Source organism: Anoplolepis gracilipes, chromosome 13 (genome assembly GCF_047496725.1).
Source record: "Anoplolepis gracilipes chromosome 13, ASM4749672v1, whole genome shotgun sequence".
In the NCBI taxonomy this organism is placed as follows: domain Eukaryota; kingdom Metazoa; phylum Arthropoda; class Insecta; order Hymenoptera; family Formicidae; genus Anoplolepis; species Anoplolepis gracilipes.
The window spans coordinates 4766834-4782806 of NC_132982.1; the positions used below are offsets into that span (position 1 = coordinate 4766834).

Below are 15973 nucleotides of genomic sequence, written 5' to 3' on the forward strand. Positions count from 1 at the left end.
ACATATCCTTGCACAGTGACCAATCACACGTCATTTTTTTTCAAAATTAAACGTGTAACGAAAAGTGATTGGTTCTCAATATTGTTTCTTGTCGCATATGTAACTCGCGCATGAGTATCGGGATTTAGCTTCAAAATTAGAATAGAGAAAGAGATCTCGTACTATATTTATACACATAGTATCGAAGCAGTCGAAAGTCGAAAGTACGGACAAGAAGTTGCGTTTTGTCTTGTAGGTACGTATGTACGCTCATACTGATTACATATACCGTAGCAATATATAGGATATATACAGAGTATTATGTATTACATACAGCCATATCGTGTTTCGTTAAAGTGAAAGAGTTCCGAGGTGAGTACTCTATTGAATCGTCTGTATTTCATCTTGATTTTGATATTTGGCTTTTCGTCGCACACGTTTTTCGTACACATGCTGAGATTTATTCTAAAAGATTTTAAAATGAGAGTTCAGGTACATAATACACATACACAATCTTATGTATATATATGCGTTGGCCATTTTAGCAGCAATTTTATTTGAAAAAAAAAATCTGGAACGAATCGCATTGAATTTAAGTAAATATACCAGGAGAGAGAAATAATTGATATTTGAGATATTTGAAAATTATGATTCGTCGACCGTTGCGAGTCTTAGAATCGTCAAATCTTTGCAATGCGATCTCTAACTCTAACGCCTTTCCTCCTTCATTAATGACAGATTTGTATTACGAGTGATGGCTGCGTGAAATTAAATCGGTGACGATGTTATATCATACATAGATACTCTCTTCAAAGAATCTTGTCTCGCGATACATTGTAGTTATTTCTGCTGCAAACTTAACAAGATATTTTTTCTGCAATCTCGATTATAATCTCGTAATTCATCCTAGAAAAAATAATTATATTAACTCGTTAATATTTTAATTCGTGTCTATTTTCTGCATCCTATATAAGAATTTAATATTTATAGATTTTGTTTATTTTTGTTCAATTGCTATATTATTTTTCAGATATAATATACTTTCGGTGTATGTTATATATATATATATATATATATATATATATATATCAAACTATCTTTAAAGAAATGATTATTGATATTCTGGACAAATAACAGGAGTATATATATATATATATATATATGATCTTCAAAATATGGATTTTGAAAGTGAAACACATGGCAATAATTTGGAAATAAATCCTTCTGATATGGATAATTCTGACAGCGACAAATCTACAAAGATGCAATCAAGTTCTTTAGAAGTTGCAAACATCTCAACAGATATAAATAGTTCTATTGATACATCTGAGGCCAATGTCATAAAAGATGCTAATCATGCAGTGAAGCTTGATAACAACTTTGTTTGTGAAACTATGCAAAATGAACAAGTGCACGAACCTGTGGAAGTTTCTGTGGGAAGTGATATTGAAATGGCAACTGATAATTGTGACAAAACTAATGATATGTTAAAAGATATCTTTTGTAAAACTATTAATTCGGTTGATGCATCAGAAGCAACTACTTCGCAAGAAAATAGTTCATCTTCTCATGCCGATGAATCAAATGCATTACAAACAGATCAGACTAAAGTTAAAAGAAGTATTTCAAAAGATCAAGTACGTGCCAACAACAATAATGTATCAATGGAAAGGTCGGACGATAGTTCAGATGAAGATTGGAGTAAACGTCAGAAGTTAAATAAAAGTATAGATGATGATATCAATAGTGAAAATGTAAGCGATGACACAGTAACATTTCAAAGAACCAAATCAAAAATGAAACAACGAAATTATCGTAAGAGACGAAATATAACAAGTGATAATGAAGATAGTTCTGGGAATACCTTATCGAACGAAGCAGCAAGAGAAGCTTCCGTACTTGATGCAGATGAAGGTGAATTTTATTTATTGTTTTTTGCATACAATTTTTAAATTATATTAGAGTGCAATTGTTGAATATGTAATTGTTGAATGTGTATAATACCTTTATTATTTATGATTTCTTATAACTTTTTTTATAACTTGCAAATATCTTTTAGAACATTTATTCTGTAATAGATGAAATATATATATATATATAAAGTTATATATATATATATTAAGTTACATATAATTTTAAAAAATATATATATGTATAATTTCAGGAAATGTTGCATCTGCTAGTACTGGAAATGAATCGACTTATGAATCTGCTCATAATAGAGAGTTAAATAATAATAATAACGGTTCAAGAAGAGCTAGATCAGAAACGCACAATGATGAGGAATCTGATCGACACAAAGATGAAAGAGGTATTTCATGTATACTTGTTAGCTGCATATTTGGATATAGAATTCTGAATTTTGGATAGGTGATTCAAGTGAGTGGAGAACAGACGAGGATGAATGGGATGAAGAAGAACAATATGAGGAAGAGGTACCTCAATGCCTAAAAATAGAGAAACCTCCACCCAATTGGCATATAGTACCAGAAGTTATAAATCGTCAAATAGGTAGCAATCCATTGTTTCAAAAAAGATTTTACGGTTCTTTACATGCGGTAGAACGGCTCGAACTTATATATAATCTTAATGAACATCAGGTATTTACTATTTCCTAAACACTATATTGACTTATTTAATTATTATATTATATAGCTTGTAAAAGAATTAAATTATTATTATTTATATATTGATATTTTATTATTATTTACAGGGTTGCGTAAATGCCTTAAACTTCAATGAAAAGGGAAATTTATTAGCTAGTGCTTCTGATGATTTAGCAGTTGTTATATGGGATTGGGCTACAGGAAAAAAACGTCATTGGTTTATGAGTGGACACACGAGAAATATGTTCCAAGTATGTATTAACATAGCTTTATATTTATAAGTAAAGTGTAAGGACATGATAGGATATGGTTGTGTTTTTAATACATATGTATGTATGTATTTGTGTGTGCGTGTGCGTGTGCGTGTGCGCGCGCGCGCGCGCGCGCGTGTGTGTGTGTGTGTGTGTGTGTGTGTGTGTGTGTGTGTAATTTTTATATTGTGTATTTATTTTATTGCTTATATTAAGGCAAAATGGTTACCATTGGACATGGAGTATCTCATGGTCACCTGTGCTCGAGATGGTCAAGTACGTTTGTTAGATCTTGAACACAATACATCACAGAGATTGGCGGCGCATCGTGGACCATCGCATAAATTAGCTGTGCATCCTGAAATACCTCATATAGTCCTTTCTGCTGGAGAAGATGCAAGGGTATTCTCTATAGATATCCGAGAAAGCAAACCAAGCAGGTAAACAGGATGGTTTTTTTATTACGATTAAAAAAGCTTATATTCATATCCCCTATTTTTTATGTATTTATAGAAGTTACACAATGTATATATATTAATTATATTTCATATATATGTATATCATATAATAGATTTTTGTATTTACAGATTACTAGTAGTAAAAGAAGGTTCATCAGAAGTTCAATTATATAGTATACATTCTAATCCTTTTAATAGTAATGAATTTTGCGTCGGGGGCCGTTCTCATTACGTGAGAGTGTATGATCGACGAAAAGTTTCGACGCCACTTTCTAAATTATGTCCTGATCGTCTGGTATGTTTATATTATTATACTGTGCTAAACTAATCTAATAATTCTTTTAATAATGAAGAACTAATAATTCTAGCTTGTATATGAAATTTGTTTTAGACCAGGAATAAACACGCGCATGTAACGTGTGCTGTATATAATCACAATGGAACTGAAATTCTAGCATCATACAATGATGAAGATATATACCTATTTGATAGATTATCATCACCACATATAGATTATGCTAATAGATATCAAGGCCATAGAAATAGTGCAACTGGTATGTTATACATATACATGATATATGATTATATTAAGGGAGTCTATACTTTCATTTTAGATTTTTATATGTGATTATTTTAATGTTTCAACATATAATTCAAAACATAAATTTATGATGTTCAGAATTTAATGATAAATATTATAATTAGTTTTTATACATGATTCTTTTGCTACATATCTTTGTAAATATCTTTTTTGAAATTCATATATTTGAGAACTAATACTTTAAGTACAGCTGTAATTTCTTAATATTATATTATCATCTATCTTTCAATTACAGTAAAAGGTGTTAATTTCTTTGGACCCAAAAGTGAATATATTATGTCTGGATCTGATTGTGGCAATATATTTATTTGGGACAAAAATACGGCAGCGGTTGTACAATGGATGACAGGGGATGAACAAGGAGTTGTAAGCTTTTTTAATAAAATATACAAAATTTTTTTTTTACAATAGGAAAGAGAATAATATTTTTTTTATTATATAGGTAAATTGTTTAGAAGGACATCCGCATATTCCCGTTCTTGCAACAAGTGGATTGGATTATGATGTCAAAATATGGGTGCCTTCACGCGACGAACCTCCAATAATGAAATCGTTAGCGAATGTATGTACAAAAAAAAAATGTTATTTTATATATTTTCTTATATTATATTCTTATATATTCTTTTTTTTCTTTTTGTTTCGTTTCGCTTATACATATTTTTCTGTTTCACGAGCGTTGTTATTCATTTGTCATAATATTATATATCCACTGCACTTTTTGTACTATTCTCAAAAAAGGATAAATTTGCTGCTGTTAATGCTATTGGAACTAATACTATTACTAATTAGAACTATTAAAATTATTCTGTTATATAAAATTTGTTATAAAAACTCATCTGCTATCTGTATTATAAAAAGTATAAACATTTAATCTGACTTTTTTTTACATATTTTTCTTTTTTTTTTTTTCTTAAGTGTGTCAAATCCAATGCAAGAAATAGAAAACAAGAAAGTACGCCTGATAGTACGTTTGATGGGCAATTATTTTGGATTTTACTGAGACATATCCGTCATAGAGAAAGAATACGTGTAAGTAATACATATATAAGTATTTATGTAACCTAATATATATAAGTATTTTTGTCATATATTCTTACAAATTGAAGTCTTTGTTAATATTATAAATTTGAAAATATACACGTTTATTTATTTTATTTTATGGCTGTCTTTTTGTAGCATCTTTATACGCGTCATGACCTTGAAGATGCAAATCGAGATGACGACGATGATGATGATGACGATTATCATTTTGATGACTCTTCTAATGACAACTCATCTGACAATACTGATAGTCAATCAGAAAGTGGCGATGTTGCAAGAATACAATGTCCTCAATCTTAGAAATATTGCTTAATTAACACAATGGGAGTTAGCGTTCAGAATATTCCTTAACCATTTCTCAATTATAAATTTTATTAAATGATTGTGTCAATAATGTTATATAGCAGATTGTATAAAAACAATATTGCAGTATGTCAAAAAAATTCCATATTCTATCATTGATCTTTTCTATCAGCTCTGGAAATAATTGATAGTTTAAACATAATTCAGCAGTTCACTAGTATACCCTAATTTTTGAAATGTCGAATAGATATAAAGACTACGATTTGACAAAATGTACGATATTAAGGTAACAGAAGGAAAAAAAATGTAGAATTTTATAATAGTTGTGCAAATATATATTATAAAACCGTGTAGAAAACATGCATAAATTTATAAATATTTTGTTATAATTAACATTATTCTACATATAGGATTATTTTTTTTTATTTAGTTTATATGAATACTATAATATTCCATGTGTTTATTATGTTTCCAAAAGATTGTTATTAAAATAATTTTGTCAATGTAATTTATTGTTCAAAAAAAAGTATATGCAGTTTTATAATGTAAAAAAATAATTTTCCTTCTCTTAGTTGTTTATTCAACAATCAAATAATCACTAAAACATGGGAAAGTCGAGTAGTTTTTTTGTATGTCTGCATAAGAATAATTCAAAAATTAAATTACATTATGAAGGAAAATAATTTTCTTTTTTTTTTTTTTTTAGAGATGTTTACAATTATTTATATAATTTGTAAATATTTTAAAATTAAAATTATATATTAGAATATTTTCTACTGTAGAGAGAGAAAAATTGTAGAAAGATATAAAAAGAGATATTAAGAAAACAGCTGTTATATATATAATAAATTTGGATATCTATATTTCAATAAATATAGTTTTTCCTCTAACAATAAGAAATATACAAGTATTCGAGTATTGAAAAGGATAGAGAAAAAAATTGTGCAAGAAAAACATTGAGGAAAAAGAGCCATTATTAAATTAATGCTGATTCTAATCTCGATACTTTCCTAAATGAAAATCGAAGATAATGACATTGTGCATATGTGACATATATAGCACATTTGAGCCGTGTTCGATGTCGCCATCTAGTCAGCCCGTAGCACCAATCGAACACGTCCATTCTCGTCCTATCCTCGTCTGTCTCGTCGGTTGGTTTTTACGCGTAGAAATATCACTGACGTGTCCCCGTGCAAAGATCGGCTACGTACGTTCATACAATTCATCGACTTGGCCACGACAATTTCGTCTTGCGCATAGAATCGACGACACGAAATACCGCCAGTCATCGGGGTCGTGGTTTGTGAGTGAGCGTCTCGTAGTGCTTGTGCCGATCGTCAGAAAAGCATCGTCGTCCAGAAGCAGTCGAACGACAGCAAAATTATGGCAGCGGTCTTCAACACTTTTGTAAATTCCTTCAGCAACACGTTGTAAGTAATACATTTTTCCACGAGCAATTTTATCCCTCGCGTCCTTCTTTTCGACCAAAATCGTCGATCCGAAATGTTTACGCGATTTTTGCTCGCCTTCTCCTGGCCATTACGTGGCCTTTCGCGATGCAGTTTTCGCGATCCGTCTGTTTTTATCTCGCGAGCCTCCGTATCCTCCGCCAAGGGTGATTAGCATAAAATTACGATATATATTATATATATATATATACATATACACATATATACGTGTCGTGTCGCGATACTTCATGACCTTCAACTTACGTTTAATACGTGTTCCAGAACGAATATTTTTGTTCATTTGCAGATACAGGATGACGTAATTTACGCCATGTATAATGACCATGTTTAATGATAGCGCAAAGCGTAAATGCACTTTGCAACAACGTCGAAAGAACTTTCGCAACTATAATAATGACCTTCCTCGATATTTTCGTTATGGAAAAATCGATTTCAAACTTCTCAATGTCATCTATCATTAATATTTAATGCGAAGTAGTATATTCCGATATCCTATATAAAACTTTTCGATATCCATACGTCTGTTTTTAGCTGCGTTGCGTCGCGTCTTTTCTGCAAACTAAATACATATATATATATATTCAGTTATCTCGGAGGGAAATAAAGCATAAATTTTTTAAAAGAGCTTACTATCAATGTGTGAATTTTGTCTTACACACACACATACACACGTTTGCACAAGATATTACCTAAGTTCAGAGTTCGCGCATCGTAAACGTACGGAAGAAGAGAGATAGAGAATACGATGACATAGTAAAAAGTATGACCGGTTTCTAGAACGTTATCTAATCAGATAGTCTCTTTTTACGTTGAACATATTAATTTGTTATGATATTGTTTTTGTATTGCAAACATATCGTGATAATAATGACGATATAAGTTTGATATCTCTATCATATTCTTTGCATTATTAAACTTTCATGATGTCTTCTCCAACAGAATAAAGATGCACCTATACAATTATATTTAAAGTTAAAAATATTGCAATAATGACATATCTTATGAAAAGTTTTGGTTCACTGTTTCAAAGAAATGAATAAATAAGGATAAATCATTCAAACTATTTTGCTTATTTAACTTAAATTATATACAATTAATTGTACATTAATTATTACATACAATTAAATGTACATTGAAGCTCAATTATGTGGCATATAGAACAGTAAAAGATGGTTGAAATTAAAATAAAAGCTGCATCATATATATATGATGCAGTGAATATATATATGAAGAAAAAATTGATGGACAAATAAAATATTTATTTTGAGATTTTAAAAGCAAGCATAAACATAAATTGTTTGTTTTCTGCAAAGTTTAGTATAAATTTATACAATTACTATAGGAAAAAGATATATATTCCCAATAGCAGGATTGCAGATGAAGAGTGTCATTCTTGCATTATAAATATATTTTCATAGAGCATAAAACTAAACTCAATATTTCTTACTACTCCAATATATGCAAAGCGATTTAATATTAACCAGTAATTGTTAATGCACTATTCGCAGAAATGCACCGGTCAGACAACACTTGAAGAATGTATACGGTTGCTTGTCCCTGTCCACCGTATCGGCAGCCGTAGGAGCTTATGTACATATGTACACACAGTTTCTGCAGGCTAATCTGTTGACAACTTTTGGTACCCTGGGTCTTCTTATTGCACTTATGACAACACCTGATAATGGCAAAAATCAAAAGTTGCGCCTCAGTTATCTCCTGGGATTCGCATTCTTGTCCGGCCTCGGATTAGGTCCTTTGCTCGAGATGGTAGTCAGCATAGACCCGAGTATAGTGGTAACAGCTTTAGTTGGTGAGTGAGCAATTTGCTATTTGTTATAATTTTCTAAGATAAAATATTAGATTTAAAATAAATTATTTTTTAAAAATTAGGAATTTCTAATTGTTTACCTTGCAATATTATGAAAAAGAAATAATAAAAAGATTGCCATTACAGATGGTTAATACAAAACTACTAAATCAATTATTTTTAAATATATTTGTATGTATGTATGTATGTATATGTACACACACACACACACACAAATTATCTTAAAAAATATGGATATATGATATGATGACATTTTAATAAAATGATTACAGGTACGACGGTAGTTTTCGTTTCCTTCAGCATTTCTGCACTTTTGGCTGAACGTGGTCGCTGGCTGTATCTTGGTGGCACCTTAATGAGCATGTTGAACATCATGATTATATTTTCCTTCGCCAATCTGTTCTTGCGTTCGACTTTCATCTACCAAGCGCATTTGTATTTGGGATTATTCGTGATTTGCGGCTTTGTCATCTATGACACGCAATTGATTATCGAGAAACATCACATGGGCAGTAGAGACTTCATCATGCACTCTTTGGACTTGTTCATCGATTTTGTTGGCGTTTTCCGACATCTCCTTGTAATACTTACGCAAAAGGTAAATTATTTGTTTGTAGATATTTTTTAAAATTATCACAGTTTTTATGAAAATTTTGATGTAGGAATTTTATTTCAATAATCTTAAAATATTTGTATATACTATTCTAGGAACTGTCCAAGGAGTCACGCAAGCGTAGAGATTGAGAGAAGAGAAAGGAGTGGTTATGGCGCATTCAAGTAAATCCATAAACTAGAGGTCTTCATGTAATCTATCCATACCTAGGTATCTGTGTACATATACATACCGAAAAATTATATAAATACCAATACTACACATGTCATACACATATATATGCATAACATCTCTTTAGCAAACGCGATATATTACGAAACTATATAAATATATTTACCATAATAAAGAAAGAAAATGGAAAATGTTAAATACAGTTTGTTTAAGAAATTCGGCTTCTCTCGAATCCGATTACAGACAAAGACGTATTTATTTTGGTCACGTCTTGAGTTATATAATTCTCCATCAGATTTGTATACATATATATAACATAAATTAACTGTATTATATTTTCAACTTTCAATAAATAAACTTTCCCAAAGTTTTCTCTCTTTTATTTTATTTAAATGACATAGTGGACGATAAATAAGTCAGTTACATGCTTATGCAACACGGTCTTGCCTATTGTTTTCTATTGGATTTGATTTTATATAGGAATAGTTTTGTATACACGAACATAATATACATATGTAGTTTGTTAGATATTCCGATGAATATAAAAAAATTACGCGAAAAGAAAGTAAAAAGTACATGACATGTAAGAAGTAATTATCGCTTGGCGAAATGTACAAGCATTGAAACTGTGTATACAAAATGTGTACAAGTCGTTTAGTGACAGCAAAAGCCATACGACCGTTATACGAATATGAAATTAATATGGTCGCTGGCGATCCCTGTCCCTGTCGCCTCGACTAAAACAAAATAAAATGCATAAATTAATATATAAATGTGCAATTAATATATAGATTTATTATATATTATTATATAATTTATATATGTAAAAATGTATTTTAATCTTTTAACCTTTATGTTTATTATATTGAAAAGAATGATGATGTGAAAAAGATAATTTACAAAGTACTAAGGGTCACACAAATTGAGAAGAAATGGGAATCTTACCCGCCGCCTCCTCTCATAGGACCACCTCGGCCTCCGCGGCCTCCTCGGTCTCCACCTCGGAAACCACCCCCGCCACCTCTACCGCCTCTGTCACCTCCACGTCCACCTCGATCGTTTCTGAAACCTCCTCGGCTTCCGCGATCGCTACCACCTCGGCCACCACCACCTCTACCGCCGCTGCCGCCGCCACCGTAACCGAGACCCTCCGGTTTTACGCTTTTGCAAAGATTACATTGATCCCGCCATGCGAAATTTGTATTACCACAATCGGGATTTGGACACCTGTGTTAAATGGGTTTTATAATAATTATTTTTCCTTCAATAAATCTGAATATCTTCCTTTGTCATTAGATATATTATATATGATATATTATATTAATTTATTAATATATTTATATTATTATTAATAATAATATAATTAGTATATTAATATACTAATATAATGAAAGTTTTATTTTGTGTAAGATATTAATATACCTCCAGTCGCCACCGCGGCCGCCTCCGTCGCGACCTCCACGATCGTCACCACTGCCACGATGATGATCATCGCGATCACCGCCGCCGCGGCCGCTGAAACCGCCGCCGCCACCACGACCGCGACCACCGCCGCCGCGACCGCCACCCATTCTGTTGCCCTGCCAATTACTCTTATGCTGTGCTATTTGTACTTTTATCGTGCAACCCTTAAAATCCTTGCCGTCGAACCAGCTAATAGCCGAACGCGCAGCATTTTGATCATCGTAGGTGACTGTCGCCTCCCCTTTCGATTTTCCCGTGTTTTTGTCTTTGTACATCCAAACTTTCGGCTTGCCCGTGCGTTTATCGTGCTAGAAATATGAAACTTTCATTAAACATCTAATAAGTGTGTAATTAAAAATTGCTATCTCTATTACATTACGATACTGTTTAATATCTTACATTTAGTTCTAAATTCGTTTGATTTTTAACTTAAGATTGTTATTTCGAATCGTGCATGCATTTATATGTATAGTATAAATATGTATCCGCGCGTATAAACAGATAAAATACGTACTTTAATCACGCCAATCGCACCGAAATGTTGACAAATTTCTTCCTCGGAAATCGATGGATCCATACCGGATACAAAGATAGTATCCTCTTGGGTAACCATTCCGTCACCACCTCCGCTGTTACGGTCGTAGCCCCCTGCAATGGACCGAGAGTCATGATTCGTCGCACAGAGAAACGTCTAAAGTAAAAATATATTCGCGTATCTCTACTAATCCCGGGGGAGCTACTACTTTATCCTAATCTAAAAGTATAAGGAAAGTGTTTCGCGGGATTGCGTTTTCTCTATATAGGTAAATCTCTCAAGTTACAAAGCGAAACGAAAACTTGAAACACTGTCCGTATACCTCTCTCCAAGTTTTCACACAACTCTTGATAAAAATTATCGAGTCATACATTTCTAAAACTTTCTCGTATTTCTCATAATAATAACACAATGACAGTTCTTAGTAAGGACACAATGCTTGTGTTTCCAAGATGTTAGTTTCCACACTTTTCTAATAGTCTTACAATATCGTGCCGATTGTAATTATGTATATGCGGCTTTGATATTGTACGATTTTTCTGTCGTTTATCAAATATAAGCAGAAAAAATAGATTACCAGTTTCGTTTGGGCTACATTCTAGTTTTACGATTCAATTTGAGTTTACAAGTAAATCGTACAACACAAGAGATGTAAGTTTTTCTCTCGTAACATATATATTAGACTTATATTAGTTATTTAATAACTAGATATGTATATACGCTCTTATGTATATTCTTATAGAACGTTATTTTACCTCATTACGCATTAGTATAATTATTGTTGTGCACTTCTTTCCAAGAGGTCTTAAAAAAAAGGGGAAAAAAAAAAAAGAAAAAAGAAAAGCGACATTCTACACAACTCTATTAAATAATGATTGACAACTTGTACACATCTCCATAATTTGAAGTTTCTCGTATATTTTGAATTACGTTATATTTGTGTGTGTGTGTGCAGTATACATCCTAATCTTTTAAATAAATCATTTGATTTATAGAAACCTAATTTATATTAGTGCTGTAGCAGTCTAATACTCCAATTAATACCTAACGATACATACATAACACAAGGTTGCAGCTGAACATACAAAAGGGCTGCAACATTATATCTTTTAAACGCTTAAAGATTTAATCGGCAAGTTCACCAGCTGCCTTTTATTTACTCCTTTGTTCGCGCTTGTATTATATATATTATTGCTTATGCTTATACAGTTTTAAAATATCGCGTCCAAATATAGTACGACCATACCAAAAATCTATACGTATGATCATTTATTATACGACTATTTCGTTCTATTTTGCTTTTTCTTTCGCAAAATGAACGTCCATTCGTAATACCTTTTTGTACCTTTTTAAGATGAACCTCTTTCATCAACCTTTTAAGGGATTTTCCAAAACACTGCTTCCGCACTGAACGACATCACCGCACAGTGCGTTACTTATTTGTGGTTGGGTATACATAGAGTCATAATTATCTTACAGAATATAAAATATTTAATTTTTTGTGATTAGACGGAATGTCCTATGTATTTGCAAATTTTTTTTTTTTTTTTTTTTTTTTTTTTTTTTTTTTTTACGATAACAGCATAAAATAATACGCAAGCATTGCTGTTATTATAGGAAAAAAAAAGCAATTGGTGATTATAATACATGGTCTCTTTTTCAATTATATACTATTCAATTTATACTATAAGTATAATTAATTCATTTTGATTCTCTTCTCGTTCCCGCTTCAATGAATGCCGTGCGAATGCATCGTATCATACGGTGAATAATTACCATTGAGAGATATTTAACGCTTCCCCTAACAATGTTGCATAGCAGCCCTTTCATATAATAACCGAGTAACCGAGTATTTAAGATCGTATAAATAGTAGAGTGAAAGCTAGAGAATATTTAGCACCAGACTAGTACAAACAGTCTGGTGCATTTACCTTTGTTAAAACCACTGCGGCCACCGCCACTGCTAAAACACAGAAGCAGATTACCAATGAGTTGAGTCATGGATTGCATGGCGAATCGTATGCCGCTCGCCACCGTTCTTCTTGATTGATGTACCTATTTGTCTAAATGTCTGTTACAGTCACATTATATTATGATTTTCATTAGATTTGCCGGTTTCGTCCCGACGTCAAGTTACGTTTGTCAGTCTTATCGTTTAACATGCAGAGATTATCTTTACACATGTGAAACAACAACAGTTAAATCGAATCAAAACTAAATCAAAGTGTTTCGGTCTGATCCGGATAATATAAGTTTTGTGGAAAAGACAAATCTTGATAAAAGATGCATTCCTCATATACTCATCCCGTCACTTAAAAAAAAAAAAAAAAAATAAAAAAATAAAAAAAAGTAAGAGATTACTTGTGTTGCAAGTAAAAAACTTTTGCCGGAAAGAAATATTGCCAAGCATCCGCTGCAATTTGCCGTTGATTCTTGCAGTTGGGAAATTTCTAAATGGTAAAACACAGTCGATACACGACGTATTTTGTTCTTTTGCATACTTGTATAGAGGTTTGATTATCGACAATTAATAATAGAAAAAAATATTATCTTCCAAAAAAATACCTACTACAATAATATACCAATACACCATAGCTAGAAGTAATAATACACATAGTAAAACCGTGTACGTACGAAGGCAAATGTGTTATGCGAATCTAACACATGTCATATCCAGCTTATTCTCAAAAGATATGTTTTTTTTCGAAAAATGCCTACACGATAATAGATAACGTAATCTCTTACAATAGACTCTAAATACCTTATAATTGCCTAATCGTATATTTAATATGCCTAATAGAAATAATATTACAACAGTGGTCCCAGTGGCGACATCGATCGCTTTTACGGTCTTGACTGATTTAAGACCTTTACACGTAACTACGACACATATACATATGTACGTACGTCGTTTATATGTATGTATGTGCGTGTGTGTTATTATACGTGCGTATGTGTTTATTACAGTTCCAGAACCAGCGAATAGGGTGTCGACAACCTTTTTTACGTCATTTGTCACATACTGTTTCTTTACCTCTTTATCTCAGTTACATCTGTCTCTTAAACCTGTAGGCATACTTCAAACATATTAACGCCCAACCGGGCATAAAACCGTTCGTAATGATGATACAATGATGGACAAGAGTTTCCATTACTGTTGTTAAGAACTTCATTGCATACCTTTGATTTTGCTTCAACAAAGTCGTTTACTGTGACATCGATCATTATGAATGCAGTGGCTGTTGGCTTTAATTTAACACGTCGGAGTCTGTTGCTCCGGTTGTCGCTTTATTAAAATATATTAAAAATTTAGAAAATAAACTTACTTGTAACCACCGCCGGAGCGATCTCCATAACCGCCGCGATCGCCATATCTACCGCCTCCACCGCTACCTCCTTGGCCTGAAAACATACAAATATCAAGTATAAATAATTAATAAGTAATTTAATAAGAAAAGAGAAATTATTCACTATCAGAAAACACCTTATTTTGAAGAGTTTAAATATAAAGTAAATTTTCGAGATAGTTATGGCAGAAAAGTAATACTTAACAGGAAGAAAAAGAAAAGGTATAAAATATAAAGAAAATATTTACCTCCACTATAGCCACCACCAGAATTACGATTATATCCTCCACCGCTACCTCCGCTGTTTCCATGTCCATAGTTTCCGCCATAATTATTACCACTATCCCCGCTTCCTGCACTACCACCCCCGCTGTAGTTCTGTCCATAACTGCCTTGGCTTTGAGACTGATTGTAGTCTTGACCAGTATTAGAACTGTAGCTACCGTAATTGCTATAATTGGTACCAGTACTTGGAGGTGGCTGACTGTATTGATTATAGCCCCCTGTGCCTGTAGATGGAGGTGGGTACGATGTATTTTGACCAGTCGAAGGTGGTGGTTGACTGTACTGATTATATCCTTGTTGCTGATAATTGGAGTATTCTGTAAAATCCAATACAAACACTTTAATAATTGTGATGCCATTTTGCAATATATATTTACTCTTTTTATATTATATAAAAATTCTTCATTAGATATGAAATTTTATAATCGATATTTTGTCTTCATAATTTATTTAAGAAAATATAACAATTTCCAATAAATTCTCATTATTCACTATCTTCGATAACTTTGCTAATCGCCATTTTCATATAATCAACACCGCGAGGAGAAACAACGATTGCGACGCTAGCATTACTCCAAATTGTTTAGTATAAAAAGACAAATGTCTCAATTTCACGCGGAGAGAGAAAGGAAGCACCGTGATTGTAATTACGCTCGTAAATTCATCAAGTATGCGATACTTACGATTGTCCGACATTGTGCCGCTCTTTTCTACAAGTCTACAGTGTTCGAACAAAGTGAAAAAAGAAACTATCGATGCACGATGCCAGGAGAAACGAAAAGGCTGACGACGCTTGAATCAGCGAGCAACTTGACGAAATGTCGATTAAATCTCTTCTTCTTTCTTCCTTTCTAGATACTCGTCCCCTTTTGGGAATGCGTTGCTCACGCTCCCTCACAAAATTTCCTTGCGGAATCGCACGATTGAACGACGACACGAACGACGAGAACGTCGCTAACACGCAGCATATCCACCAATGTCCACTGTCCACTTCGCTGGCGGAAGTAGAAACGAAGCGGCCG

The 15973-nt window shown here is 32.5% G+C and overlaps 3 protein-coding genes across 4 annotated transcripts; 2 read left to right on the plus strand and 1 right to left on the minus strand.

The window, feature by feature from the left end:
- The first annotated feature begins 192 nt into the window (after positions 1 to 192).
- LOC140672815 (DDB1- and CUL4-associated factor 8) lies at positions 193 to 5511 on the plus strand. Its single transcript, XM_072905257.1, has 12 exons — positions 193 to 351; positions 1010 to 1893; positions 2144 to 2290; positions 2350 to 2579; positions 2693 to 2836; positions 3053 to 3276; positions 3424 to 3589; positions 3686 to 3848; positions 4131 to 4261; positions 4338 to 4457; positions 4811 to 4924; positions 5072 to 5511. Exons 2-12 carry the CDS (start codon positions 1155 to 1157, stop codon positions 5234 to 5236), a joined length of 2343 nt encoding a protein of 780 aa, XP_072761358.1. The 5' UTR covers positions 193 to 351; positions 1010 to 1154; the 3' UTR covers positions 5237 to 5511.
- An 853-nt stretch (positions 5512 to 6364) lies between these two features.
- Positions 6365 to 9687, plus strand: Bi-1 (Bax Inhibitor-1). Its single transcript, XM_072905261.1, has 4 exons — positions 6365 to 6669; positions 8217 to 8518; positions 8809 to 9134; positions 9245 to 9687. The coding sequence occupies exons 1-4, from the start codon at positions 6623 to 6625 to the stop codon at positions 9278 to 9280; spliced, it is 711 nt and encodes a 236-aa protein (XP_072761362.1). The 5' UTR covers positions 6365 to 6622; the 3' UTR covers positions 9281 to 9687.
- Position 9688: 1 nt separating this feature from the next.
- On the minus strand, positions 9689 to 15968 carry LOC140672816 (uncharacterized). Of its 2 annotated transcripts, none has more exons than XM_072905260.1 (8): positions 15635 to 15968; positions 14915 to 15268; positions 14646 to 14721; positions 13251 to 13279; positions 11299 to 11432; positions 10743 to 11092; positions 10266 to 10547; positions 9689 to 10057 (listed from the first exon to the last, which is right to left on the minus strand). In XM_072905260.1, the coding sequence occupies exons 1-8, from the start codon at positions 15645 to 15647 to the stop codon at positions 10018 to 10020; spliced, it is 1278 nt and encodes a 425-aa protein (XP_072761361.1). In that variant the 5' UTR covers positions 15648 to 15968; the 3' UTR covers positions 9689 to 10017. The 2 variants fall into 2 exon arrangements, with proteins under 2 accessions (XP_072761361.1, XP_072761360.1); XM_072905259.1 differs by having other exon boundaries at positions 13251 to 13282.
- Between the last annotated feature and the right edge of the window lie 5 nt (positions 15969 to 15973).